At 33.9% G+C, this 27,950-nt stretch overlaps 2 protein-coding genes across 4 annotated transcripts in view; one reads left to right on the forward strand and one right to left on the reverse strand.

Annotated features, from left to right (window-relative positions):
• Positions 1-10,830, reverse strand: LOC138699748 (RRP15-like protein). The gene is made up of 5 exons (XM_069825860.1): positions 10,597-10,830; positions 9,507-9,772; positions 8,767-8,852; positions 2,396-2,594; positions 1-285 (listed from the first exon to the last, which is right to left on the reverse strand). Exons 1-5 carry the CDS (start codon positions 10,655-10,657, stop codon positions 190-192), a joined length of 708 nt encoding a protein of 235 aa, XP_069681961.1. The 5' UTR covers positions 10,658-10,830; the 3' UTR covers positions 1-189.
• LOC138699744 (spermatogenesis-associated protein 7 homolog) overlaps positions 10,830-27,950 on the forward strand; it is a 22,779-nt gene continuing 5,658 nt past the window's right edge. Inside the window, exons 1-6 of one of the 3 annotated variants that reach the window (XM_069825853.1) lie at positions 10,830-11,013; positions 17,623-17,675; positions 19,459-19,702; positions 22,924-23,095; positions 24,857-25,024; positions 25,706-25,804. In XM_069825853.1, the coding sequence (XP_069681954.1) occupies positions 17,636-17,675; positions 19,459-19,702; positions 22,924-23,095; positions 24,857-25,024; positions 25,706-25,804 (723 nt within the window). In that variant the 5' untranslated portion in view covers positions 10,830-11,013; positions 17,623-17,635. Of the gene's footprint in view, positions 11,014-17,622; positions 17,676-19,458; positions 19,703-22,923; positions 23,096-24,852; positions 25,025-25,705; positions 25,805-27,950 lie in introns of all 3 variants that reach the window. The other 2 variants (XM_069825850.1, XM_069825852.1) reach the window with 2 other exon arrangements.

The following is a 27,950-nucleotide window of genomic DNA, read 5'->3' on the forward strand; positions in this document are numbered from 1 at the left end:
TTATGCTTATTGATTCCTTTTATGTATTTCACAAACTGTTTACAATATACAGTTCCATGAAAACAAAGACATATGTACAAATATAAAAGTCTCTTTTCCAAAGATTTACAACAATTGTGTAAACTTAAATTATTTCTTTCTCTAGCAACTTGAAATAGTTGCAAAATACACGATTATGACAATGAAGTCTCACGTAGGAGTATCAGTCTTGTCCCAATCTTTTAATCGACCTTTTCCCATCATGAAGTCATCACGCAGAACTTCCCACACTGGCGTTTCTTCTACCTGCATAAAAGTGCAAAATTTTCTTCTTTATGTGTTGAAGGATGAAAACTGTATATTATACACATAAACACAATGCCTAAGGTGGCAAATATAATGTGCTCTTAATTACAAGAGACATTAGAACAACCTTCTCTTAATTTGTATCTGATAAAAAGTTGTTTATAAAAAATATAGTGGGATTTAATCGATTAGTCTGATTGATTAATCGATTAATTTCTATTGTAAGATTAATAGATCAAAAATATTTAATCGAATAATCGAGTCGATTAAAATTAATCGGTTGTACTTTATATTAATTATTATTTTGTTAATGCAGACTGAATAAAAATTCCGACAATATTTGCCTCTCAGAAATTGTTTATTTCGAACATGATAATACCGTTACTTTGTAACTGAAAGCAGGTAGCATAAGGCAAATCTTTGCACAAACACTTCAGAAAGAGATTAAGATATGAGGACAGTAACCTGAGCTAGCCCTATTGAAAGTTGAAACACAATGTGAAACCCTTATTTAGTTTGTCAACTCGTCTTCCTAGCATATGAAATAAATACTTTTCTGGAATTCGCCCCCTTCATTCCTTAGCCATGGCTGCAGTGTGTGCAAGTGAGAGGGTAACTATCTTCTTCTCTTTCTAAAATTTTGTAACCTGATTACAACAGAGGTCAGTCTGCTGTTCTGTTGCAGTTTTTTTTACTGAGTTTCTAGATGAAACTTGTGTTTAGTTTGCTAAAGAAAAAAATCAGATTTCTGTGGTCTGTAAAAAGAGTGAAAACTCTATTACGTCATAGGTCTATGGGAATTTGAGAGCTAAACTCGGTGAAACATTTAGATTTAAATTTAATGATCGTGCTTGACAGAAAAAAAAATCGTGTTTAGTGATACAGGAAACATTGTTACTAACATAGAGCAGCACTTAATTCGGAGCAAGTGAATGCACTCTCATGTTTAAGACCATGAATGAAGCAGTTTTAACTAGGTGAGTCTTCATACTTTTTTTATTTGCGTTTATTTCAAAAATCACCAGAGAATTGACAAAATAAATTATAAACCTACATAATAAATATGTTAGTAAATAACTAAAATAGTATTGTTTTGTAATACAGCGATACAGTGTATACATCTATACTACATTTTATACTTATGCTTATCACCAAACACAAATTAAATTTAATGATACTTGTGTATTACAGTATATTAAAACTTTTTTTTCAAATCGTTAATCAATTAAATATTTTGATCGATCGACAGCACTAATAAAAAATGGATGGCTTTCTCCTTTATTAAAAAAAAAAAAAAACTGCAAGTCACACATGGTGCCTAAGACTAACACAATCGTTGATTCCATTTTAAAAAATTGGAGATATATTCTTTAACAATAACAAAGCAATTCTGTTATGTGGCTAGTCAGAAGTGGCATCTGGAAAGGTGGCACTCCTAACTTTTGCCTCTACAATGCGTTCTTTGAGCAGCTCTCTACCCAGTCGAAGCTACTTTTCTCACTTACCATGCATACAGGCTATGTATCATGTTCCAGATGTCGTTGGTTCAGATTTTGCTATGTCAGCACACATTGCATGGCACAATTCTACCTTAGAAATGTTTGTAAATAATCCTGTCTATGGGGCTGTTGTATACTGGAGAAATGTTTGTAAATGGTAACTAGTAAAGAAACAAAGGATATGCAAGAGTACTTGGAAAACATCTCCACTCTATCTGACCACTAGTTCTACCTATGCACACCATAGTAACAACTGCTGACACAATCATGTAATGTGGAGATGATTTTACTTTTGTAATTTTAATTATACTCAATTGTAAATGGTCTGTAAGGACCTAAACAAAGTTTAAGTGGCCTGTCAGATGAAAAGTTTCATAAACTTTCTCTTATAGCACTTTGTCAGAAAATTATGTAATTTATATATTCTGAAAAGGTTTTCTTTATGTGGCCTTAATACAATTGTATCGAAGTTGAAGGAACTTATGTCATAAAATACTAAGGAACATTTGTATTAAACATTCATATGCATATTTATACCACCATCAGAGAGCTGCATTAAAGAAGAAAAATATCGAAGTACTCGAATAAATAGAATTAATAATTTTTTTTACCTTTATTTCTGTTTCCAATTTGACAGGATTATCAACAGGCTCACTGTGGGATGCACCCATCAAGACATCCAGAAATGCACGTTTGTCTAATGACTTCAAAATCTTGTCTTTCTTCCTTTCTGAACTGCCAGCCTCCTTGAGATGAGATTCCAACATTTTCTGCTGTTGGCGCACTGCATTAAATAACTGCACTACACCCCTGTAAATAAAGTTTTACTTATTAGAACTAGGTAAATGAAGTAAATGCATCAAAAGGATGGAATGAAATCTTAAAGGAGCAGTCCGCAATAAAATTCGATTATATTATAAGATGTTTACCAAAGTAATCCTTGGATTAACGGTGTTTGTCGCATCGCTCTATGCCTTTTAGTTTGCGAAATATTAAAGGTCTTACTGCAAGCTCTGACATCATAACCACTGATCGCTTCATAAGACTGCATTGTAGTTCCGTTTGACATACAGCGTAGAACGAGTAAATACATATTCATACGTTACAGTCAGTTATTATTAACACACTTAGGACCTATCACATGCATGTACTGTAGTAATAATAATAATAATAATAACTTACCCATTTTGAATTTCGTACTCATAGTGATTAGAACAACTTGGGTCTGGTAAGGGTTCAAACTGAAAATGTTTAATATGTCGATCCATTATAATCTAAGTCAACGCCTTCACTGAGTGAGTGAATGTGTGTGAGACGTGAAATATTCGTTATGAATGGAGTGCAAATACGTGTTTATCTCACGTCAACAATAAATTAGTACCATACATGGTTTATATTATTCTATTGCATCATAGCTGTTGAGTCACACGGTTTGGGCACGAAGCTATGTTTGGGGGAACCTCTAAAACATGCGGATCATCGAATTGCGGCAGCTGATAACTGGAACTACTTCCAAGACTTTTTCTGTATAGTATCTTCTCTCCACGCATTTTTCTTCCAGACGTATGTTTTGTCTTCCACCCATCGTTCAGTGGCTTTAGAGTACTGGAGTCTGGAGCCAGTTACATCTCTTTTCACGTTGTAATTATGGTCCATTATCGCAATCATAGTTCTTGTTACCATTCCACCATATGTAAAATGTTTTCTATTAGGAGTGTAAAGCAATCTCTCGTTATGGTATGATTCAAGTTTGCTGATGTGATAAAATTGATTAGTCTGATTTAGGTTTTTTAAAAGGGAAGGGTTACATACAACTTTTTTCAGAGCATTGTAATCGCTGGATACAGGTTCGATCCATTCCCTCTTACTATTGTATGGGTGAATGTGTGCACATTTTTTATTATGTCTCTGTTTCTCCCCATTCGTATATATTACAAACATGATTTAATACAGAAATGAATCTGTCTTCTAAGTCGTCAGAATCACCTTCACATGTAGCACAAGACCACATAGGTGATTTATGATGCTCTCATTCCACATTTGTGCGGCGGCTTTAAGGTTTTTAGATGAGCTTTTTGTCATGTGCCAAATGACAAATTGATGGCCCATCCATTCATATTTGGTCCTTATCAATTTCCTAATTCTTTTATGGTGGTCCGACAGAAAGAGGATAATGTTCATTTTTTCTTTTAGGCGATCTATCTAGAACTTTTTCGTATGCTGCTTCGCCTACATTTAGACCCTTTTGCAGAACTACGAAGTCTATAATCTTATCTGAATCGAGGTCCATTACAATGTAAGTCACATATTTTGTACTGTAACTAGGTGAGTCAAATTGGCCTTCACCACGATTCGCACGTTTTTATCTTTTCGGGAATTGATAAGTTGTTCATGAATCTGAAAATAAGTACATCTGACTGTTGGTTCTACGAATTTTGAAATTATTTTATAAAATGTTGTCTTGCCGATGAAACATAGTTGTAAAGTTTTTGATAATTTTTCAAACAATTTGTATCTTATATCGCACAAATATAACGCAGAACTCACTGCTACGCTTCACCTCTGTTCGGACTTCCACTCCCAATTACGGGCATTCTGATACACTACATTAACTTTCAGCAATGGTCCTATTGTTTCTACCAAATATTTGTAAAAGATGAATGATAAATATTACAGAAGAGAAACAAAATTTGTAACGCTGACAAAAAAACTTTTTGACTCCCTATATTACTTTCTGTTTCATGTGCAGCGTCTTCAGAACCTGATGAATTAGAATTTGAAGTTTCTTCTTCTATTTGAAAAGATGTCTGTAAGTCAGTTTCTGCTCCCCCACATCTGATTCACTACACACATTTCTTAGCGTCTCGCACCCTATCTCACACTAAACAACTTTGTTTATATTCGGTTCCTGTGAATTTTCAGCCTCATCGAGAACTACACACACGTCAATATTTTCAGCTATAGGTGCATCACTGCAACTTGCTATTACTTCTTCGACGACCTTCTTTCATCTATAAGCAGAGGAGCGCGTAGTATCAGAACTGTCTTGGGGAGATTCTCTTTTCAAAAATAGGGAAGGGACAGAAGTTTTCTTCATTTTCATAGGAGTTCTATTGTCTTTCATTAAACGTCTTTTTAGTAAAGACGATTCTTCAAAATCAGTTTCACGGAAATGACTGGGACACACAACAGTAGTTTTCGGTAGTGTAAAACCTTATCTGTTGATTTTCTTCACCCATGTTTTAAATATTTACGGTAACTTTTCTCTGTTCGGAAATACATGAAATAATACCCCTTCTTCATGTTCTGTTTTTGTTGTTCCCTCTGAACACGAAAAATCACAACACCACGGCATTTTAAACTGTATTACGATACAATTCCTTCTGTTTAGTCTACTGTAGTTCAAAATCGTTCATATAAAAGAAAATACGTCTACATAAAACCACAACATTGGTATGTGCTGGTTTTATGATTAAATGAAAAGCAAAATATGACTTCACACATCACAACTAAGTCCGAAATTCTGTTCACGTTTACTACGACGAGAGAAGATTATTTATTTTAATACAAAGCGCTGCACTAGCGGATGTTCTCGGTCTACTACGCAATCACACCAGTTCAGTGGCTATGACGTCATAAGTATTTGCGCGGAATCAGTAACTCAAGAACCATGCCTCGCATTGACATGCGGTAAATTACATTCTACTTAGATTGAAAAACGTGTTTGATTAAAGCCAACTTAATTTTATCGCGGACTGCTCCTTTAAAGACTACAATAAAATTTACATATTTAGAATGCACTTAATGCAGTGCATTTTTTTCTACTTGAGGCCTCATCAGGAACTTGTTTTGTTGATCGATAATAATCCCTTGGCACATTTCTGCTCAAACAACTTGTGATATAGGAGCTATTTAAAGTATATTGTCTACAGCCACACATTCCTGACATCTTTTGCATTCACTTGCAAAAGTTCTTCATCCATAGTTTTTCTTTTTTTTTTGTTTTGATATCTTCTTTACATTCCTTTATATTATAAGGCTTGGAGAAAGTGCGAGTCATAACTCTTTAGTCACGATCCTATTACCATACACCTTTCTCATTAATTCAAGTGAATCCTAGGCTGTGTGCTGTGGCAGAACCTTGAAAATATGTATGGGTGCTTATTGTTACTCAATATCTGATAGCTGTTCAAATAAGCCAATTTTTTCATTATGCATTGGAACTTCTGTGCACCAGTGTCTACTGTTCTGTGAACTAACATGATCATGCACATGAAACCATATTTCATCTGAGAAAACGATTAATTGTGAATTAATAATATATTAGCAATGCTCTGCAAAATTCAATACAAAAATTCAATCCCCTTACATTATCATGTAGTTGTAATTTTTTAACAAACTCTCAAAGATTTAAATTTAAAAGTTCAGTAACTTTGCTGGTTGAAAATATGAGATGTCTGTTTCCTGTGCAAAACTACATTGAGATTTCTTTGGAGAACGTTCTAATATTTCTCCTATTTGATAGAGTTTTTCTTTCTTAGAAGTTTCATCATTCAGAGATCTCATTTCTCCAAGCCTAAGCATAAATAAGCCTAAAGAATGTTTCCTAATTTCTTTAAAAATTGCCTATACAGTTTCATGCATGAGTTCGCTATAAAATGTGTTATAAATAAAATTTTTCTGTTCTAGTGTTAACTTAACTTATGTGGTGGAATTTTAATAACATACTATAACTAATAATATTAACAGACTGTAACAATACAAAGACTCCTCAGTTATAGTTGCACCCAGTGCTTTTTTCTGGTGGAATGCACCGGTAAAAAGTTTTTTTTTTATCGTGGAACCGAGAACTGTGTTAATAATCATGTTTTTAAGACAGCTTTTCTTTGAATTCCTCTTAGGCCTAGAAAGTCTTCAAGTTGAACGAAAAGGAGGTTAAAAACGATAAAATCCTGTGCACTGGAAAGTAATCTTCTCTCTCTCCGCTATATATTCTACACAGAGTTCCACAACCTTTTCCTCCAGAAAAAGCACTGCTTGTATCACAATTTCATTGTATAATGACAAGCAAGTGGTTGTAATACATGTATCTATGAGCAGGAGAATTATCAATTGATAAAACCAGTTTATGATGTAATCTTCAGCGTGTAGAATCCCCACACAGCTATAAGCAATGTACTGGACTTGAAAGAAAAATATAAACACATTTACTATTTACATTCAGAAAAGCATTAACTTTGAGTAGTATGTAAGCATGAAAATATCACTTCATAAACTGTCGATGAGAAAATTTATTTAATAATTTTCATAAATTCCGTGAATCAAATTCAATTTTCATCACATGCAATCTGGATGTTGTATCTTACAGTGTCTCACAGCCCATTTCATAATTCTAATCCCTGATAAATGAGTTCTCATCAACTCTAGAAAAGGGAGAATTAAGAAAGCCATGTCAATGAATTACACGAGTCTGTTCTGTTTTTGTTAACTGTTTTTCATTCTTCCATGTCTACGTTACTTCCACGTAAGTCGCATTGTCAGCAGAATGGCTAAACCACAAGAGCATCCACTTTTCACAGTGGTAAAATGAGTTCATTTCCTCGGAAAGTCCAAGTAGAATTAGTGGTGGATAAAGTTTATGTGTGGTGGTACGTTTTTGGAGGATAGGCTACTCTCATTTCACCTACCAAAATTCCACCACTACTTCATTAACCACCACTGCCACATGGTACCATGTAGTTCGCCTCCCATGGTGCACCAATAGAAATTATGCCTATGGTGACTAAAAGAACTACAGTTTTGGTGCATCACACATAGACAGGGATGCTTCGGTGAATGACGAAAGTACCTGCCATTGAAGAGGAGAGGGAATTCAGATCTGGAGTCATTAGAGTTGGAAATGCTCCTAAATTAATCTAACATTTGTCACCTATTTAACTTGAATGTTCTATTCTGAAAGTACTGACTTTTTTCTTTTATCATGTGTATAATAATAGTGCTGCTGTCTTTTGAGTAAAGTACCTCTCTCTTTACATCCCCTATGAACAATTTCTGTTAAATTGTATAAAAGAAAGGAAAATTATTCGAAATACCGACTCCAGAATTTATTTTTAATTATTTGGGATTTTTTGTGAATGTTTTCACATTAGCCATTAATTTCTATGCAGCTAATGTGTTCTTAAAGAATTTATGGTGGTTACTCCTCCTTAATAATCTTACAAATTAGTTACTTGTACGAACACATATGTATGACAATAAATATTAATTTTATAAAATATTTCATTGTATTATGACATGTGTACTATGGGAGCGTTGTCATTTCAAGTAAATGTTGTATGAACTGAGGTCTATTGTATTCGTTATTTCTTATTGAGATTGTGCATGTGTTAGATGTGTTATGGCTGAGAGTGGGTCTGATAAGTTCAATTTGTGCGATGGTTGCAAAAGTCGAGTTGTTGAGTTTTTAATATCTGTAATGGTTTTCAGAGTTAAAAAAAAAAGTATTCGATTTGCCATTGAGTTATTTCTGGGCAATGTAAATGTTCAAATAATGGTGGTGTAATTGGAGCAGACTGGAACAGGAAGCAGTTTCGTTGTCAGAAATGTATGTCAGTTTAAGGAAACAAACAAAGAGGATTTGTGGCTTAAGTTCAGGAGGGTCGTTAACATCATTTCTGTGCTGCTGGAAGTTTATATCCTCCACTTCACATTTAAGGTGTAAGTACTTTATGTGGAAATAATTGGTGTCGGTTCATTATTATTATTATTTTTTTTTTTGTATTCAAAATGTTAAAATATGTTAATTTTTGTCATTTGAAATGGCTATTTTTGGAGGTATTATTTCGAATATTTATTAAAAAAAACCTTTGTTGTAATTTTTTCTTGAGATAGAATAAGGATGCAGAATGAATGGTAACAAATTACTGTTAATATGAAATAAAGAAAGTAATGATTCTTTTTTATTTAAAGATTAATCACTTACTTCGTAGCAATTCTGTTAAGCCTCCTTTCTCGTTCACGATCCAGAATACTTGGTTTCACTCTGCATTTGGACTGCAATTCTCGTTGCTACAAAATAACATGCACATTTAAATACATCTTACAGGAATTTCGCTTCTCCTCCTCCAATCAGTAACAAAAGCATGTGAATAATAATAATAATAATAATAATAATAATAATAATAACAACAACAACAGGGTGGCCAGTTCCTTTTCCTTTTCATTGCATACATCGCCAATTAGCCACAAATTACACTAATCAGACTTCAGATGTATACAAACAATACTGTTCTTCCTCTAACCCATATCGTTAAGTGAGATGTACTGCCTGATATATAATAGATGTAATAGCAGTAATAGTAATAATAATAATAATAATAATAATAATAATAATAATAATAATAACTAATTGTAGTAGTGGACACAGATCGAGGAGGAGGCCCAAAAATAGATGCCGTGGTGGGATTGTGTTCAACAGGATCCGGAAGAAAAGAAGATTTGGAATTTGGAGATGGAAGGAGCTGTTATAAAGGACAGGGATAAATGAAGGTAAGCCTAGAGGAGGCAAAGGTCTATCATGTAGTACCATGCAAGAAGAAGAAGTAGTAGTAAATAATAATAATAATAATAATAATAATAATAATAATGCGACTGTGGTAATGGTAGAAGTAGCAACTCCAACGTCTGAATTTTTATAACATAAGATAAAAAATGACATATTACCTTCCTTTGTGTTAAATGCTCATTTACGGCTGGAATATTCTGCTTGGTATCTCCGTCTATTTCAAAATCTACCTTTTCCTTGTCCACGTTATTTTTAACCTCTGTTAATTTCTTGGCTTTGGATAATACGATAGATCGGCTCTTTCTTGGCTTCTTTAATCTAAGAACTCGCGCCATGGCATCAGCCCAACCTGGGTTAGATTCGCAAACATCTATCTCACATCCTTCATCAAGAGCTGAATCTTCTTCACAATGTTCACTATCAACTGAAGAAAATAAGACACATTATATACTTCTTATTACTAGTAACATTTCCAACCTCTTTCTATGCTACTAACGTATTGATACCGGGCGCGCTTCCGTGCAGGAATAGTGGCATTTCCTCTAAGGTTAAAGCCCAGTTTAGGTGTAATCGAAAATTAGGTGCTAGAAAATACTGAGAATAGGACGCATGTTCATATGACATTTTTTTCGATTAATACACACACTTAAACTGGACTCTAACCTTAGAGAAATGCCACTGTCCCTGTATGGAAGCGCGCCCCTTTTTTGTGTTTCGTTATGGGTTAAATAAGGGGATAGCTAAATGATATGAGGCCGAAGTATGTGACAAGGTTAGTGGCTTAGTTGAGGGGATATACCTATCTTAGGGCAGAGAAATCTGAAAGTTTTAAATAGGTCTACCCTGTACTTTAAATGCGTTTTCTCTCCCTGTGTAGTATGGGATGGTATCAAAGTTTCACCCAAAAGAATTGGAGTGAACAGGGATGGACGAGAGAAATATGAAAAGTAGAGTACGATAGGATGGTTGTAGTATACCTATTTAAAAAATGAAAGAAAGGAATAGAAATCTATATGTGACCTGGCAACAGCTTCAACATTTCGGAATGATACACTGTATTTGTATTGTTGCACGTTCTCAAAAGAGGCATGCAATATAGCATAAAGGGGACTACTTAAAAGAATGTCAAATACAGTAACATATAGCTGTCAGTCGTTGCTGTACACACGTGCATGGACATATCTCACTTTATTACTGTTTTCATATGAGATATATTTTAACATAACTAAATTGTTTCATGGTATTTACCTGCTTTTGACTCATCGTAGACATTTTCTTTTTCCATTTTTCCTAATTCCTCCACAAACATTGAATCCCTATTACCTTTATCTTTAATCACAAGACTAGAATGTCTAACCTGACATCTTTGTTTACGTTTTTCGTGAACACTGTTGCCAATATCCAAAGCATCACTTGTAGATACATGGGTACCACCACAAACAAATTCAACAAGCAACAGCAGCTGGTTTTCCAGGCATTCCAAGATCGCTTGTGTTCATGTTCGTTTTCTGGTTTTCGCTGTTCGTCTGTTTTAGTGTTCTGTACTTCTGAGCTGAAGCAGCAAAGTGGAAATTGCTCGTGCTAAAACAGTAGGCCTATAATGTCAAAATTTAATTGGAAATGTTGAATTTTATAAACGAATTATGTAGAGATAAAAGAGAAAAGGTATGTAAAACGATTTGACATTCGACAATTATTCTCACAAAATATCATGCTGTGCGTGTAAAGTTATTTTTATAGTAGGCCTACAGGTTAAAAAGCACTTGTCAAACTTGAAAGTTAATATTCTATTTAGCCTATAGATATTATGATAGCCTACTTATGTAGATTAAATTATTAACAGTATTCCTACATGTATCTTGAAATTCTTGTTAGTAGTTTTAGAATTGTAAGATAGTTTCCAGATGTTCATGGTAATTTACAAATGTCTAGAGCTATATAACTACCCTCTAATAGCCATTGAGTTATTGTATACAGTCACTGTATTTTCTTGGATAACGTGCAACATTGTAGGCATACATAAGTTATCTTATATAATATAATGCTTTTACTTCCAATTTGAACTTATAGAAACGTCATTAAATTTGTTATAACTGAAACACGTTTATTATCACTGATTTTTGTACATTGATCTTGTAGCTACAAATTAGATTGTGAAATATTGTGCTTTCTTGCAGTGAATGTTTTAAAATTTTGAATTTATATTTCTGTATATTCATACATATCCCTGTCAGGTTTTCCTTTTATTTAAGATACTTATTATGTCACTGATTAACTTTGCAGTTTCTTTACTGTGTTAGCTTTTTAGGAAATTACCTGGCTGACTAGTTTCTAAGTGTTATCCTTCATTGTCCAAAGCGTAGTCTTAAACACTTCGAAACTAGTCAGCGAGGCAATTTCCTAAGAAGTTAACACACTAAAGAAGTTGCAAAGTTAATCAGTGATTATATAAGTGTTAAAAGTGTATATAGACCAATGATGAAAAAAGACATATTATGTGTTTAATTATGTGTATTAACTACACCTTAGCTCTCATATTGCTCCAAGGTATAAAATAGGTATTGGTAATAGGCCTGTTCTATAATTTCAGAGAATGATTGACTTAATATGCCATGTTATTCAGGCACAATGTGTACTTGTTTAACATAGCCATGCACACATTTTAGTACTTTTACAATTTAATATAAGTTGTTATAGTATTTATATCCCTTCCCGCCTTTTAAGAGCAAGTAGAAACGTGCAAACTCTACATCAGCAATTAAATACAAAATCCTGTGATATGAACTTCGTTTGTCAACGAAACATTTATATGTATGTCTAGTAATTATCCTTTGATCTAAAATGCTTGAATATGCATTTATTAAATGTTGGTTGAAAATATGTATAAGCCTGTTGCGTATCAGTTTTCGCTAGAAAAGGTCTTAATTTGACATAGCCTATGTTTTTATTGAATGACAGTTCCAAAATAGGAAACGTACAGGAATACATTACCTATTGATTTCTATTCTGTCACTATGGAGACTGGAATTTGAAGTGAACCAAGTGATTGATAATTTAATAGACTAGAATTTTGCTCCATTATTGTTTCCTAGTTCATGTACGTGAAAGTTGGTTGAAATATGTTTATTCAGATTTAGGTAGTTTTATGTAAGGTGATCAGTCTCAAGATTTTGGATCAAATTCGAGATTTTCTACATGGTAACATAGTGAATTTCAGGAGAATGATCGAACTTAGCTTGTTAATATTCCTTGAGTGTAAAATTTACTCCATGAATTACTTAGTCATAAATTGTGGTGTGTTCATGAGGTTGGCTACTGGAGATGAGCAACGTATGTTCCCAGGTTTAGGATATAGGCTGTATTCCAATTAATTTGAGAAGATACAATACGTCTTTTAATATAATCTTATGGTTTTATACCGTAAACATAAGTGAGTGACATCATTAAAATAGGAATGAAATTTAGACTGCTGTTTCATTAATTTCTGTATAGTGGAGTGGTGGATTGTTAAGTGCTTATCAAGAAGATATTGTGGCAATAGTTTGTAATATAAGAAGAGGATACATTTAGAATTAATTATGTTTAATTATATTTTTAATATTCAGCTGCCATGATTGTTTATCTATATATATTTTTTTTATGTGCCCATTCATGTACAACCATTATTGTAAATTGTGTGTTATTCTGTGTCTATAGGCAAGCCTTGGAAGGTCAGATAGTAAAAATAAATAAAATTCCATAGCGATAGTTCATTGTCTCCATGAGCTATTCTGTTTTGTCAACTTATATGCAATTTTTATACTGAAAATGATGTAAGATACGTCCATCTTTCAACTTGTAAAATGATAAATAACGTTGCTGATCAAAATCCTAATATAGTTCATGGCAATAACAGTAACAGTAAAACATCATCTCCATGCCCCCACTGTGGAAAGCACTATATTAGAATTAAAACCCACATTAGCAGAGCACATCCACAAGTTCACAGACGGAATCTTGCAGACCAACAGCCGTCCACTCAACTAACATTAGTACAGGGAAATCCATCAGCTTCTGATTCACATCAAATGGATGACAACAATGCTTCACAAAATACTTCTCTTCAGAATCAAATGCATAGTCTCTTAGATACGTACAAAGAAGACCTAAATTTTTGGAATAAACACTTTCTTCAAGATTTAAGTAATGATGATTTTGAAACAGCCGTAGAAAACTTTGCTAAGTTCTTATCTGATTCTACTACCTCCTACCCGGTCCAAAGCACCCTGCAACCAAGTATTTTGAAGCTAGGAAAACTAAAAGAAATGCTACGATACAGAGATATTACCAGGAACATTCTAATCCCCAGTGAGCATCTAAAAGGGACAAGGAAAAACGAAAAAATAAGTATAAGTACGAAGAAATTCAGTTCCTATACTAGAATCAACGAAGGAAGGCTATTCGTAAAGTCTTAAATTATGACTTGATAGCTTGTAAACGCAACATAGAGGATGTCGATGCACATTTCCAACTTTTGTACAGATCAGGAAACTGCAATGGGCAGGACCTATAGTCAGGATGGAGAAGGGAAGGATACCAAGGAGAACTTTAGAGGGGCAATATGGAGGAAAAAGACCTGTTGGAAGACTACGGAATAGATGGGAGGATATGGTTCAAGAAGATACTACCAGTTTGCTGTGATTGCGGAACTGGAAGGTGGCAGCAAGGGATAGAGAAGAATAGAGAGGAAGAATTGGGGAGGCCATGGCCTGAAAATGGGCCGAAGAAGCATAGATAGATAGATGCACATTTCAGATCTGTCTTTTCAACTACAAATGATTGAACACGTGAAACATATGAGTCTAAAGTTACAGATGCCCAGCAATTAGAAATAAATTAAACATTGAGGACCGTATAACTAAACAGGAAATCATAAATGCTGTGAAGAAAATGGCCATTGATACAGCCCCCAGTCCTGACAAAGTCCTTATGAGAGCTATTAAAGACGATTTGGCATTATACATAATCTCTAATATTGCAACAAGAATGCTTCGAACTTCCTTAGTAGGTACCAAGTTTATTTAAAAGGGCTCGAACAATAATTTTATATAAGAACATTGATGAAACAGACCTGTCTAATTGGTGTCCCATAACAATCTGCTCCATTTTAAGGCGTGTTATTGAACGAGCACTAGACTTTAAATTGAGATCATACATATCCTTCTCAGAGCATCAAAGAGGTTTCACCAGATCACCAGGATGTTTTATAAATACTTTTCTTCTTAGTTCCATATTACAGTCAGCCAAAGTAAAAAAGAAAATGCCACAATAGTGTTCTTGGATATAAAAAAAGGCTTTTGATAACATCAGTCACTCTCATTTGCGAACATCTTTATCATCCACTGCAGCCCCAGAAAAACTAAAAGAGTTAATACTCTCCTTACAGGAAGACAACACGAACTCAAGTAAACATAAACCACCTAAAAAACCAGACCAATAAAAATTTCTAAAGATGTGTTACAGGGTTCACCGTTATCACCAATGCTATATAAGTGAAACAGAGATAGCAAATGCATATGGGTATAACTTAGTTAACGGATTAACTCCATTAATAGTTCTAGGGTTTGCGGATGACACCGTTATAATCAGGAAAGACCGAGATTCCGCTGTTGAATTGACAAAAATGGCTCTTCAAGGATTTGAAGAAATCGGATTGGATATTAACTTAAGAAAATTCGTAACCATCACTATTGAACATAGTAAATTGTCCGGATTTAACCTCGAAATTCTAAAAGACCTCCAAATTAAATGCATTTCAGAACAAGAATGTATCAAGTACTTGAGTCTCAACTTTGCCAATGTAATGTTATTTGATTCTCGAAAAATGATTTCAAAATTAAAAGGTAAATTGGATCTACTTTCTTCTTCACATTGGTTACATCCAGATCATAAATTTAAAATCAACTCTTCAATCTGTCTGATATTAATGTACCACTTTTTCTCAGTTCCTCTCGAAAAAAATTCAAATGGAGGTTATCTGAGTCTGCACTTCCAGTTGAGGGCACTGTTGTTTTTCTTCCATAACTTTTGACATAAAGTTAAATGCTAGAAATTTCAGATATACGAAGTGTCTAAGAGATTTTTCATACAGCAGAAAAGGGGACAGTTCGCCATTTCGTTAAAAACCTGCCGGAATGTAGTATTTTTTTCGGGCTTGGAAGAGATTATATATCTATCCAGGGGAAAAAAGGATGTCTGGTAGCCCAAATATTGCATGTTCCTTAAGGTGTCTGATTATGAATAAAAAGGCATCTTATTTTATAGAAATATGAAGCATTCTTATATTCTATAGTTATACAAAGTTAAAAACGCCTGTGTTAGTAGACGACTTATATTATATTTAGGCTACCTTACAAATTTGTATGAAGGTAACCCATTTTTAAAAGCATACTCATATATAGGTCATGCATTCGGAAGTTGATTGGAACATTATTTCAATGGATTTTTAATGAAAAAATGACGAAATGAAACCAGACTAATATGTAAGTCTCCAGAAAACGTTAAGTTTCAAATTCTGTAAAATTCCGTGAAAAGGAAGTCTAGTTTCTAAGTTTATTTATTACGTCTATATGATTTACGTATGGTAACTTATAATGAAAGTAAAATGATAATAGCAGATGAATAAAATTAGGGCCTACAGTGATTGTGAATGTTGTAGTCACATTAATCGAGTTTTCTTCTCAAACTTTTTATTACCGGTATATATCAAATCTAGCATGAAATGTATCGTTAGTTATAACTTACAGTACTTATGTATAGTTTTTCATTTTTTTTTCATCATGTAATGTTTCTTTAGTTTTAAAGTCCTACTATGATAAGGAGATAAATAATTTCTTATAGTTCCTATTTTGGGATATGATTGAAATTTGTTACAGCCTTTCTTTCTTGTACATATAGACAAAATATCATGAAAATGAGAAGGTATTGAGAATATGTATTGTACCATGGTTTCGTAAATCTGTTTGTAAAATTATGTGAAATAAGGATGACAAGTTTTGAACCGAAGTTTCTTATTGTTGTTGCACGCACCTACACAGACCTAAAGCTTTATAATTAAAATTATTGTGTATAAGTTTGTACACGTTACATAATGTAATGCGAATTATCCTTTGTATGTGTGTTTGGAGTATTGAAGATAGAACAGGAAGTGCGTGTAGCCTACTTGCTTGGTTTTATTCGTACAGGATTGGATTGTGGTAATACTCGCAGAGTATGAGTCAGAAAGAACACCTGCTATGTACGTGTTATTGATTCCCTTATGCCTCATCAATCATGCAACAGCTTTCATTTTTCATAGTTTTGATTGATTGTTACGTTTGTAGCTGGATAACTGTGATGCTGCTAGAGTTAAAAATAGATAAAAGAAAGCCATGGAAGGGGGGATATATCTTATTTGCAGGATTTATTCTAGTTCCTATTTAATGTACCAATTTTGAAGTTCATATCTAATGTAGGTAACTTTCTCGTAGTAGTAAAATGGGAACTAAGAATCCATAAAAAGCCGTTTTTCTGGCAGGAAGTTTAATTTTTTAGATTTTTGGGGAGAAGGTTTGCTGTAAAGCGTGAGGTACAAGTGTCCCAATTTTCAATTTGGTACACGATCTAGAGGTGGCATAATATTTAAAGACGGAATTGAAACTAGAAAAGTGGATAGGCTATATTGAAATTACCCACTTTTAACATTATGTTTAGAATCAGAAATATAAAAATCTGCTTGACACTTTTATTCTGACTGTTTCCAAGTTTAGAGCTGTTGGAAAATAAAAGGATAAATTAATGAAATTTATAATTTTTAAATCATGAAACGGAGTTGACAGGTACTAACTCAGATAAATCTGATATCCAATTTTAAATAAATTCATTGTTAAATTAAATATACCGTATTAATAATAGACTGAGAAAAAAAGGAAGCTACAAAAATAGGCTCAGAAGGAAATTGTCATGATGTTTTCAGTGTGTGTCTCGCTGATGTATTTACAGTATGTTCAGTATTCTACAAGATGCAGAAGTTTTTTTCTGTACAAATATTTAAGTGAATAATATTATAAAAAGTTAAGAAAACCTATTCTGTGAATTATTTAACATTTCGGGACTTCATTTTCTGTTTCTGTTCCGCATATTTATTAGAAGAAAAATTGTATCTACTTAGGTTGCAGCAGAGTGACATATTTCACGTATAAAAATGTAAAATTCTTAATGCTTGACTTATCATTGTGCTCATATATATCGTGATAGTTGCAGGTAGCAGATGGCCATAATGAAACCGTTCATACAAACTGGAGGCAATAGTAAGTACACTAGTTGGATGACTTCTGGTTAATACCTTAGGCCTAAAATAAGACTGAAAATACTTTTATAAAATGAAGAAAACACAATAGCAGTTCGTTGGTCATTAAGACGCTGTTAAAAGAATGAAATTGTCAAGTAAAAGATAATTTGTAGCTTTAAAATGGTAGTTATGTGCCACATATACTTCACAATTGTAATCACAAGGTATTCTTGACATAAGAATTTGAGTATCAATATCGTTCTGGTTAGAATGCTGTTGTCATCTCAGTTTTCCCTTTTCATTAAAAGAATTGTCATGGTACTGTTATCTAATTTCAGATCATATGATTTCTGAAAATAGTGTTTATTTTATATTATTTTTATTTATTTATTTTTTGTGAAAGCTGTGCTACAAAATGAGATGTTCATTTAATGTTAGAGATACGTAAAGTTTTATGTTTTGTCGTGTTGGATGAATTTGCCAGTGTGAAAGATACATGCTTGTACATTCATATATGAAGAGCATTTTTACCATGTAAAAGTTCATATATTACAATACCGGTACTCCTTTGTATGTATGCAAAAAATAAAAGTGAATTACTTTTTTATTAGCTATTGAGAACACTAGAGTATTGAAGACTTATCTGAATGGTACTCTTGGTTATATATTATGGAAAATATACTTTAAAAAATCAAATTAGATTTTATTATTTATTATTTATGTGTCAAGACCTTCAAAATGTATCATCCATTCTCATCTAAATGAATTAAAAGCCTAGCAACTTTTGCAAAGATTAATATGCCATAACTGGGATTTAAGACGCTTAGTTTCTTAAAGTTGCTTCTGAAAATGCGAGCTCTTAAATATGTTTAAGGTCTTGCAGTCACATAATAATGAAAAAAATTCGTGATGTGACAGCCCATGGAGGACCAAAACTTACTGCTGTCCTCATGCCTCTGCATAGGTGAACAATCACCTAATAAGTACGAGAGTAATAATGATCTCCCCAGCCATTAGCTATCAAAGAAAACCAGATTTCGTTACTCACTGTAGCTCTCCAAATTCGTCACATTGGTGGGTGGGCACCAGTTTCATTCAGTGACCGAAATTTCACGAGAAAATTTCTTCCCCATGGGAAGTCGAACTAGTGCTCATCTTACAGCACAGGATCACACAGTAAATATCTCGCAATTTTGTGAGCTTGTAAATATCTAGTCCACACTGTGGAGTAACGGTTAGCACATCTGGCCAAGAAACCAGGCGGCCTGGGTTCGATTCCTGGTTGGGGCAGGTTGAGGTTTTTTCCGGGGTTTTCTCTCAACCCAATATGAGCAAATGCTGGGTAACTTTCGGTGCTGGACCCCGGATTCATTTCACTGGCATTATCACCTTCATCTCATTCAGACTCTAAATAACCTAAGATGTTGATAAAGCGTCGTAAAATAACCTACTACATACATTTAAATATTTAAAACGAGAGGAATATTCTCCTTTCCCAATCTTGCATAAATGACCTTTCTTTCCACCGTAAGCAACTAGCAGATAAGCAGCTCATTTTAGGTGTTTTCTGCGTAGTTTTAACAGTTTGGAAGCCCACTTTTATTTGATTCTTTAACTTCGCAGTCATTAATAGTTTTCTGTTACTAAAAGTGTTCTCTATTTATTTAATATCTCTAGTTAATTAACACCAATTCAATAAATGTAATTGATTAATAGCATAAAGAATCATACTTGATTTCATTTTCTCATTGATGGACAGATATACAGATGCTGAATCAGATCCATATATTGCATGTTTACAGTGTGCAAGTCATCTGTTGAGAATCATCTACTGTACCATCATATGAGTAACCACTATCGACGCATATACAATGCAAAGTGTGCTGTGGACACTTCCCCACCTCAAGTCTACAAGAGAAACCGGAGTTCTAGCAGGAAACGACGATCCCAAACTAATTCATCCACCTCCTGCGGTCCCACTGAGTGTGAGCTTGCATTGGTTGACATTATTACAAATGACACAAAGCAGTCACCACATACATATACGTAAGCATATGAAATGTATGTTGTATGTTGTGGCATGTTTACTTAAAGGTAGAAACGTGACAGTTCTATGTATTTCATGTGATCTATTTGTAACTTTCCCATTCACTTGCTTACTCTCTCATTCAAGTTACCTACGTACCCACCTATCCACCACATGTTCATTACCCACCTGTTGTCCACTTACACTTTATTCGTTTTCCCATTAATTCACCCACCCACCCACCTCTCCAGTTACTCATTCACTCACTCACTCTAGTACAGGAAGTAAAGTAATAATTTCATCGGGTAGGAGATTAATTTTGTGATATTTTTGCCTCTCCCTCACGTCTGAGAGAAGTGTGATCATTCATGCAGTATTTATTTATTTAACCTAGTAAAAATACAATTACAATTAATATTAAATTTACAAATACAATAAAAATCAAAGTACTAAAAGATTAACTGATTAATAAAAGCTAGACAGTTTATTGTAAAAGTTACAAAGAGCGAAACATTTTTTCGAAGAGAGAAACATTTTTTTTTTTTTGACTTATCGTATTAAAAGTACAATATATAATCACTCCATTGCTTAACTTGTTTCAGTAATTAATATTTGACAATTAATATTTGAGGAGAAAAATTCGCTCCGGTGCTGGGGATCGAACCCGGGTCCTTGATTCTACGTACCAAGCACTCTGACCACTGAGCTACGTCGAATTCAATCCACAGCACCGAATCGAATTCTCTTCCTACAGCGTTTCCCTTTCGGCATAGCTCAGTGGTCAGAGCACTTGGTACGTAGAACCAAGAACCCAGGTTCGATCCTCGGCTCCGGAGCGAATTTTTCTCCTCAAATATTAATTGTCATTATAACAGATATTATTCTGTTGGACCAATTAATAACATCTTTAGTAAATTTGTTTCAGTAAGTTTTATAATCAAGATTGCTATTATGAGAAAAAAAATATATATATATATATATATATATAGGTTGAAAGTGATATAACTGTGCAGATTGCAGATTGAAGAGGGCAGTAGAATATATTAAAATAAATAAAAACACCTATTATGTGTTTTGTGGTTATTTAATTAGTAAATTAGGCTGAAAATCTGCATAGTTTGACATAGTTCAGTGGCTCACATACGAAAGCACATACACACTTGGTCTGTACAGCTGAATTTCATCCCTCAGTAGAATTGCCAGATTTCCTAATGGTAGGAAATAATGAACCGTGTTAATCTTTTTTTAGTTAATTTGCAAGAAAATCGTCCATTTTATTGAAAAACTGTGAAGGGATAAATCATTCTGCATGTCCAGAGAGAGAGAGAGAGTGAGTGAGTGAGTGAGTGTGTGTTTTTTTTTTAAGACCTCTTTGTTGTCATCAGCATTGCCCCTGGTGCAGCATGGTGCTATGTGAAATATGTACTGCATGTTCAGTTCAAAGTGTATCATGGCTCATTGTATGTCGTCATGTGGCTAGCCGATGAGCCTAGAAAATTCAATCTTCCTACATTTCCGCAGAGGCGTATTACCTATGTGCAAGAGAAGTTGCATAGCAAGTACGGCGTTCATTCTGAATAGTACTTACCGATACGTACTGTAATGCCAGTAGTGACAGAAATGTGAACTGTTTGGAAACACGTACTGGGGTGAGTTTTTTCTTACTGTCAGGATATGGGGAGAGGGTTAAGACGATTACTTACGTACAATATTTGTTGACATTAACTTCGACAGTCAACATGGACATGGAGCATTTGATTTGTATTGTCGAATGTTGCCGTACGCAACTGATGATAACAAATACCCTGGGTACTACTTGCCTGCGCAAGAGGTTATGGTAGCACACAGACTGTACAGACCGCCGTCTGTTGCTACGACGTTCAAGTTATACCGTACACGTTCTTAAGTTCAGATTGAACGCCTTGATTAATAGGCAACTTCTCTGACATAAAAGCTGAAACTCACTTCAAATCGCTGACTCACCAACAGTGACGTCGTGACACACTTTGAAATGAACACCCAGTATAGTATATAATATAAATCGGATTGAGGTTCTGGCTGATATGTACATCTATTATTTATCAGGCATTACATATCATTTGATGATATGTGTCAGAGGAAGAACAATTGTTTGTATGCCTCTGAAGTCTGACTAGTGTAATATGTAGCTGGTCGGCAATATATGCAATGGCGGGGGAAAGGAACTGGCCACCCTACCCCATTATCTCCTGGCCTAGTTGCCTCATAAGTGGTGCCTTGTTGGTATCACTTGTGAGGTTAGACTTGTCTTCGGACAGTTGATTATACAACAAACAATAACATCTGAAGTCTGATTAGTGTATTATGTTATTGGTCAGCGATGTATGCAATGGAGGGAGAAAGAACTGGCCACTCCACTCCATTATCTCCTGGCTTAGTTACCTCATGAGTAATTATGAAATTATATAAAGTTTCTTTTCAGCCAAATAACTTATGTGGTATTGATTATATTAACAAGTAATTCACTTTACAATGTATGACATGTATTGTGTATCAGTATAATGGGCCTGAATGTTTTCACCTGATATGGCATCTTCAGATAAACTGATAGCAATATCTATACAATATAATAATTAATGGACGTAATGTCTAGTTGTAGTGTTACTAGGCATATGTGTGTGTGCATGCGTGTGTGCTTACAGAGCTCATTTCTGTGTCATTTTGAGTAAATAAATTCATGTGGTCATGGGTTTGATTTTCAATAATTAAAGTATTGTAGGAATTTTAATTTTAGGATATTTAATAGAGATAAATATGTTACAAATATAAGACGAAAAAATAAATAAAATACCAAAATAAACCCTTCAAGAAGTATTACTTCATTTAATCACCAGTAACTTATGTTCTTATAATTTTGACTGTTGAAGTCTGTTCCTTGGAGTTGCATACCATTTTTTCTATATTTAGCTTAAGAAAATTCTTTTATTTCACAAAGCGTAGCTTGTGTTTGTCTCTGCTAGTTTTTATTTTTGCACAAAGCAATGTTAACAACGTTTGTACCACATAACCAACAATTTCACTGTCTCTTTCAGTGCACAATGTAATAGTGTTTTCGTCTCTGTAGAATCTGTATTGGGATAAGCTGATTCAGATGAATTATGAATGTTCATATAACATGAAATAGTGATTTCGTAAGTCTGTAGTAGGGATACAAAATATACACATTGTTACAGTGTACTGATGTATATTACATTTCACACAGAGGACGCACATGGACAGAGGAAGAAGTATTGAGTCAAAGTAGAGGTGTGGATTCCTCCAAAGGGCAGCATGATTGTATGAAGAGTGAAGTAGCACACCAGCGACGAAGAATGACACATCAGACTCCATGTAGACCTACATCTAAGACGAAAACAAGATGTTACCGAAAGAGGGTGAGTCTTTATTTGTTTTTATTTTAATGGAATATTGATCAGATAATTCATCTGATGTTGTCAAAATGTTATCACAGGATAAACAAGGATAAGCGCCTACATGGGATAAATGTGTGTTCTGTTTTGGCTTGCATTACATGTCAAATTAATGTTTGCACTTAATACTGTACCATCAGCTGATAACAGGTGTGTTTTGGAAAATTCGGCTTCTTCTTCCTCCACAGTCATCTTTTTAAACCTCGTGACTTTTTAGTAAGCTAACATACAAACTATAGGTATCAGGTTTTCAGAATTCAAATAAGAGACACTTGCAACATTTAACACGAGGAAATTATGAAGAACTTCTAAGAAAGAGAGAAATTTTTAAGTACCATCTTAGATCATACATTAGCATGTTAAAGCACAGTGTAAATGAAAAAAATATCTTAGTCTTACTAATAGCAGTTTATTTTTATTAATATAATTTAGAAGATTATGTAATTATATCTGGGATTCATGTTAGGAGTATGTAATTGCAAAGATTTTGTTTATATAAATGATTAAATAAATGTTATGTTTTCTAAACACACATAATATCCTGTTTGTTTCATGTGGAACAGAATCACTCGTTTTGATTTGAAGCACTACTCGCCTTCTGAAATACTACTTCATCATGAATTACTTTACCAATAATCATGCACAGCTGTTGGTTGGAAATACATAGTTGTTAAAATATATAGCTGCTCCATATATGACATATGCATTCTTGGGAAATCACACTCCATTGGCCTGTAGTCGCGTTATGCATTCTTCCCTATTATATTTTCTTTGGCATTAAAATCCATAATCTGGCATGATGCTGTAGTCGGAACAGAGTTCTTTCCTCCATTTCTTTATTTCACTATTTCTTTCCTTTCTTTCTCCATTTCTCTATTTCTTTTTTGGTGTTTCCTTTCTTTCGCCTTTTTTTTTGTCATCAGTGGCAGGTACTTGACTGTTCGTCATTCAGTCATATGAAGCCAGTTATATAGATCAATTTACCAACAGAGTGATATCAAGCTTGTATACAAGTGGAAGAACGACACTTTCAACATTACTGTAAGGTGGATTTCATAATTCATTTCGGCTTCTGCCATTGGAATCAGCAATTTATTGGCTGATGCTACGACAGCCATATATATTAAGAACTCTGTATAATTGCTTTAAATGAAACGGAAGAGGCTGGAAGTGTAAATTTATTCACTTTGTTTTCACGTTTTGTTTTCAGTATTGTTAATAAAAAAGTGATTGTTTGCTATTTTTTTTTGGTCTGACTTAGTGTCCTTATAGATGCTTCTAATGTCGAGAAGTGTAGACAACTATGTTCGTTAGAGACTATCCAGAGTGCAACACAAGCAGTAAATCCACATTATAGGCTATTCATAATGAACGATGATGATGATGGTGACGACGATAAGGGAATCGGAGTATCCAGAGAAAACACTTGTTTTGCCTTGACCATGGGCTTGTCCAATAGAAGTTTATAAATGCAAGGCAGATGAGCTGGGATTTGAATCTGGTACACCTGGTTTATAAGTCCAGTTCACTAACACTAAGCCACTTTGGAGGTATTGTGATATTTCTACATCACAATACCTGTACAAAAAATAGGGAAAAAGAATAAAAAGTTAACCACTTACAATAAAGTGTCTGTAAATAGTGGATTTTTTGGTGTAACATATGGATTGATAATTTTAAAAATAATTACTGCAATTACTGTTCTCTTTGTTTCGTATACTGGAGGTTCCAGCATCTGACATCTTAGAAAGACATGCTGACCACTTTAAATCACCTGATCGAGAGTTCAAACCTCGGATTCTGAAGACAGAGGCACAGTCTAAATTGCGTGACTTGAGAGTTTACCATGCTCCTATCCGGAGAAGTCGACCATGTAATTGTAGTGTATTACAGGTGAGTTACTTAAAAAATACTTCATAAGGATAACACATTGTTGTTTCTCTTTATATATTTTGTGTGTTTTATAACTATTCAGTTCCTTAATCATGTTGTGATTGTATATAACCTGTTTTTTCAAACTACAATTTAAAATACATATATACATATATGCTAAGAGATTTCTTAGGGGAATTTTCCAGGAGTTGTCCAATGTCATCGAGAGTTTGTCCTCTGTGGAACACTGTACATCATCTTCGTCGCTTCTTATCTTGAACATGTATTAACTAATTCATGAATTGTATCACGACTTGGAACTCGATCACTTGGGAATTTCTCTTGAAATAATCTCCTGACAGCATGAGCAGATCCTGTACGGACATACAAATCATAAATAAGGACCCAATGTGGAATAGAATAATTAAGTCTATTATTTGCCATTTATTCTTAGCAAACTGTACAAGTGTAAGTTGCTTGCACTGTTCAAACAACACTAACTGTATTGCATGAGGGTCAAGTCAAAATCAGTTAACCCCACCCGCTCACTTTCCTGTCTGGCTGTAGGCATTGTCTTATGAGCTGAGGCAGTTCTCGCTGTAGCTCTGGTCAGAAGATAATTGGATGATTCTGTATATGCATCTATATAGGCCTATATATCTATGCTTTATTGATAGAAAATTCTGTGTCATGTTTGTATAGAAAAGAAAAGAACAGGAGCCAGAAGAGGAAGTAATGTCTGGTGGCACGTCTGCAAGGTGTTCTGATCTGTATGATGTTCAGAAGCTTGTGAGCAGCAAGGTAAGTGGATTCTGTGAGATACAACGTAATTGTTCTTTAAGACATTATGAAAAATTTGATTAATACACATGTCATTGGACCTGCAGTAAAAGTCATTGGTTCTTTTGGACTGGTTTAGGCTTAATTTAGAGCTACTTTAAAATTTTACATATAGAAGATTGTAAACCAGTGAGACTTTTCTGCCAGAGGCATTCACAAAGAATTGAGAATGGAATAATGACAGATTTGGACATAGAGTTTTGCTGTTTCATCTTTATCGTGAACAAATAGATTGTTTAAGAGAAATAAATGTGTTACATGGGGCCAGTGATTTTTACTTTCTTCACCATATAAGAAGCCACATTTATAATTGTGCCTAAAAATTCATTATTTTCGGTTGGGATTGAATTCATGATACTTTATATGGCAACTGGACCACATAGAATTATTATTTTTCGAAATACATATTACATATAAATCATTTATTATTTGAGTTATTATCAAATACAGCCATGTTACATACTTCAGGTGCTGTCTTGTAAATGTAACTTTTCAAACTTTATCATCATTCTAATCTGACGCCTGTTGCATCAGCAGCTCTTCGTTTATACACAGTTCTTTAATAACCATCATTTTCCATATCCACAGTCTAATATTTTATCTCTGAAAGTTACACAATATGTTGTTTCTTTACCCAATTCTTGACTTAACATTTGGATACCTCAAATACCGTACCTTTTTATTACCTGTGTTTCCACCTTAGTTGTACTAACTTTCTTCTGTTAATTACTTCATAGTTATAAGAAGTGCAGTACTAGTACCTACAACTTCTGCTCATTCCTCATACAAATATTCACTATGTGAATAGCATTGTACAGCAGGTATATAATTTACATGGAAAAAATGGAACTCTCTGCGTCATAATCCACAGTTAATTTCCGATTTACCACGAAAATCGTCTGTAGCTGCATTTAGATTGGCAACAGGCCATGACTGTTTGGCCAAACACCTGCATAGAATTGGAATATATCAGTCCCCTAACTGCCCATTGCGCAACTCAAACCAAGAAATGGATTTGGAACACCTCAAAATCTGTGCTTCAGTGGCTGACCATGATAATATCTTTGAAAAATATTAGAGTGCAAGAGGTCAAATGACTATTGTCAAATGCCTGGCATTAGAAAACAACAACATATAATTTACATTACTTTGATACAAGTACTAATAAACTGAGTAATATTTTTAAAATTAAATATAAAGCGAAAACAAGAGTACTTTTTTTTTTCAGGATTGCCTAGTTGAAACTCATGTCATGACATATACTAATTTTGTATGGTTTGATTTTAAACTGCAATGTAGCTCCATACACGGAAGAATGAGAAAGTACTTGCTTGTTGGACAAGCTATCTAATGGATTTTTAAGGAAATTTTCCATGCAGTAGCCAATATTATTTCATTGTTTCTTCTGTCAGAATCTTTTTCTTCTTTTCCTGCTCTTATATTAAAACTTGAAATTCGTTGGTGTTTGGGTAAAGGGAGGTAAGCTAAGTCATAAAAATGAGTTTTGAGCTACATGAAAATTAAAGTTTGGACCCTTATGCAAATTATTTTCTTTACACATGAAAGACATCAAATGCTATTTTCTTTTGGTTTTTTTTTTCCCCCCCCCCCACATCGACTTGTATAATTTAATTTGTGTATTCACCTAGGGAACAAAACTTCATTTGCACAAAAAATGATCTAACTCTCTTTACCCAAACATCATCAAATTTACGTACTGATTCACGGATTATTCCATCACAGCTGGAAATTTTTCTGCAAATAATCTTTGAATATGACGTGCATACTTTTATGTACATAAGAATTAGGTATATAATATAATATAAGAATACATGAGGGTGTAAAGAAAACCTAAACTCAGTCTTATTAGTTATTACATTCCCTTTAAGAAGTAATGTACTCTGAATATACACATGTCTTGTTACAATAGTTAAATGACTCAGACTGAAATGTAGTTTGACCTTCACATGCTAGAATCAGACCTCTTTAGACTGAGAGACCCAATATATATATTTCCAAGCAATAAATTTATACATCTTGATTACGCAACTTTTAACACTATATCACTCCGGAAAACGTATTATTTGTCTTTCTTGTGTTAAATTTT

The sequence above is a fragment of the Periplaneta americana genome, chromosome 5, assembly GCF_040183065.1.
Source record: "Periplaneta americana isolate PAMFEO1 chromosome 5, P.americana_PAMFEO1_priV1, whole genome shotgun sequence".
NCBI classification, from domain to species: domain Eukaryota; kingdom Metazoa; phylum Arthropoda; class Insecta; order Blattodea; family Blattidae; genus Periplaneta; species Periplaneta americana.

What these genes read in the sequence shown, in the direction of transcription:
- LOC138699748 (XM_069825860.1), bottom strand. Translation starts at nt 10,657, where the DNA reads ATGTTTGTGGAGGAATTAGGAAAAATGGAAAAAGAAAATGTCTACGAT. An exon ending in CTACGATGAGTCAAAAGCAG is followed by an intron (nt 9,773 to 10,596) that starts GTAAATACCATG and finishes TATTTTCTTCAG; the next exon opens with TTGATAGTGAACATTGTGAA. An exon ending in CTTAACAGAATTGCTACGAA is followed by an intron (nt 2,595 to 8,766) that starts GTAAGTGATTAA and finishes CTTTATTTACAG; the next exon opens with GGGTGTAGTGCAGTTATTTA.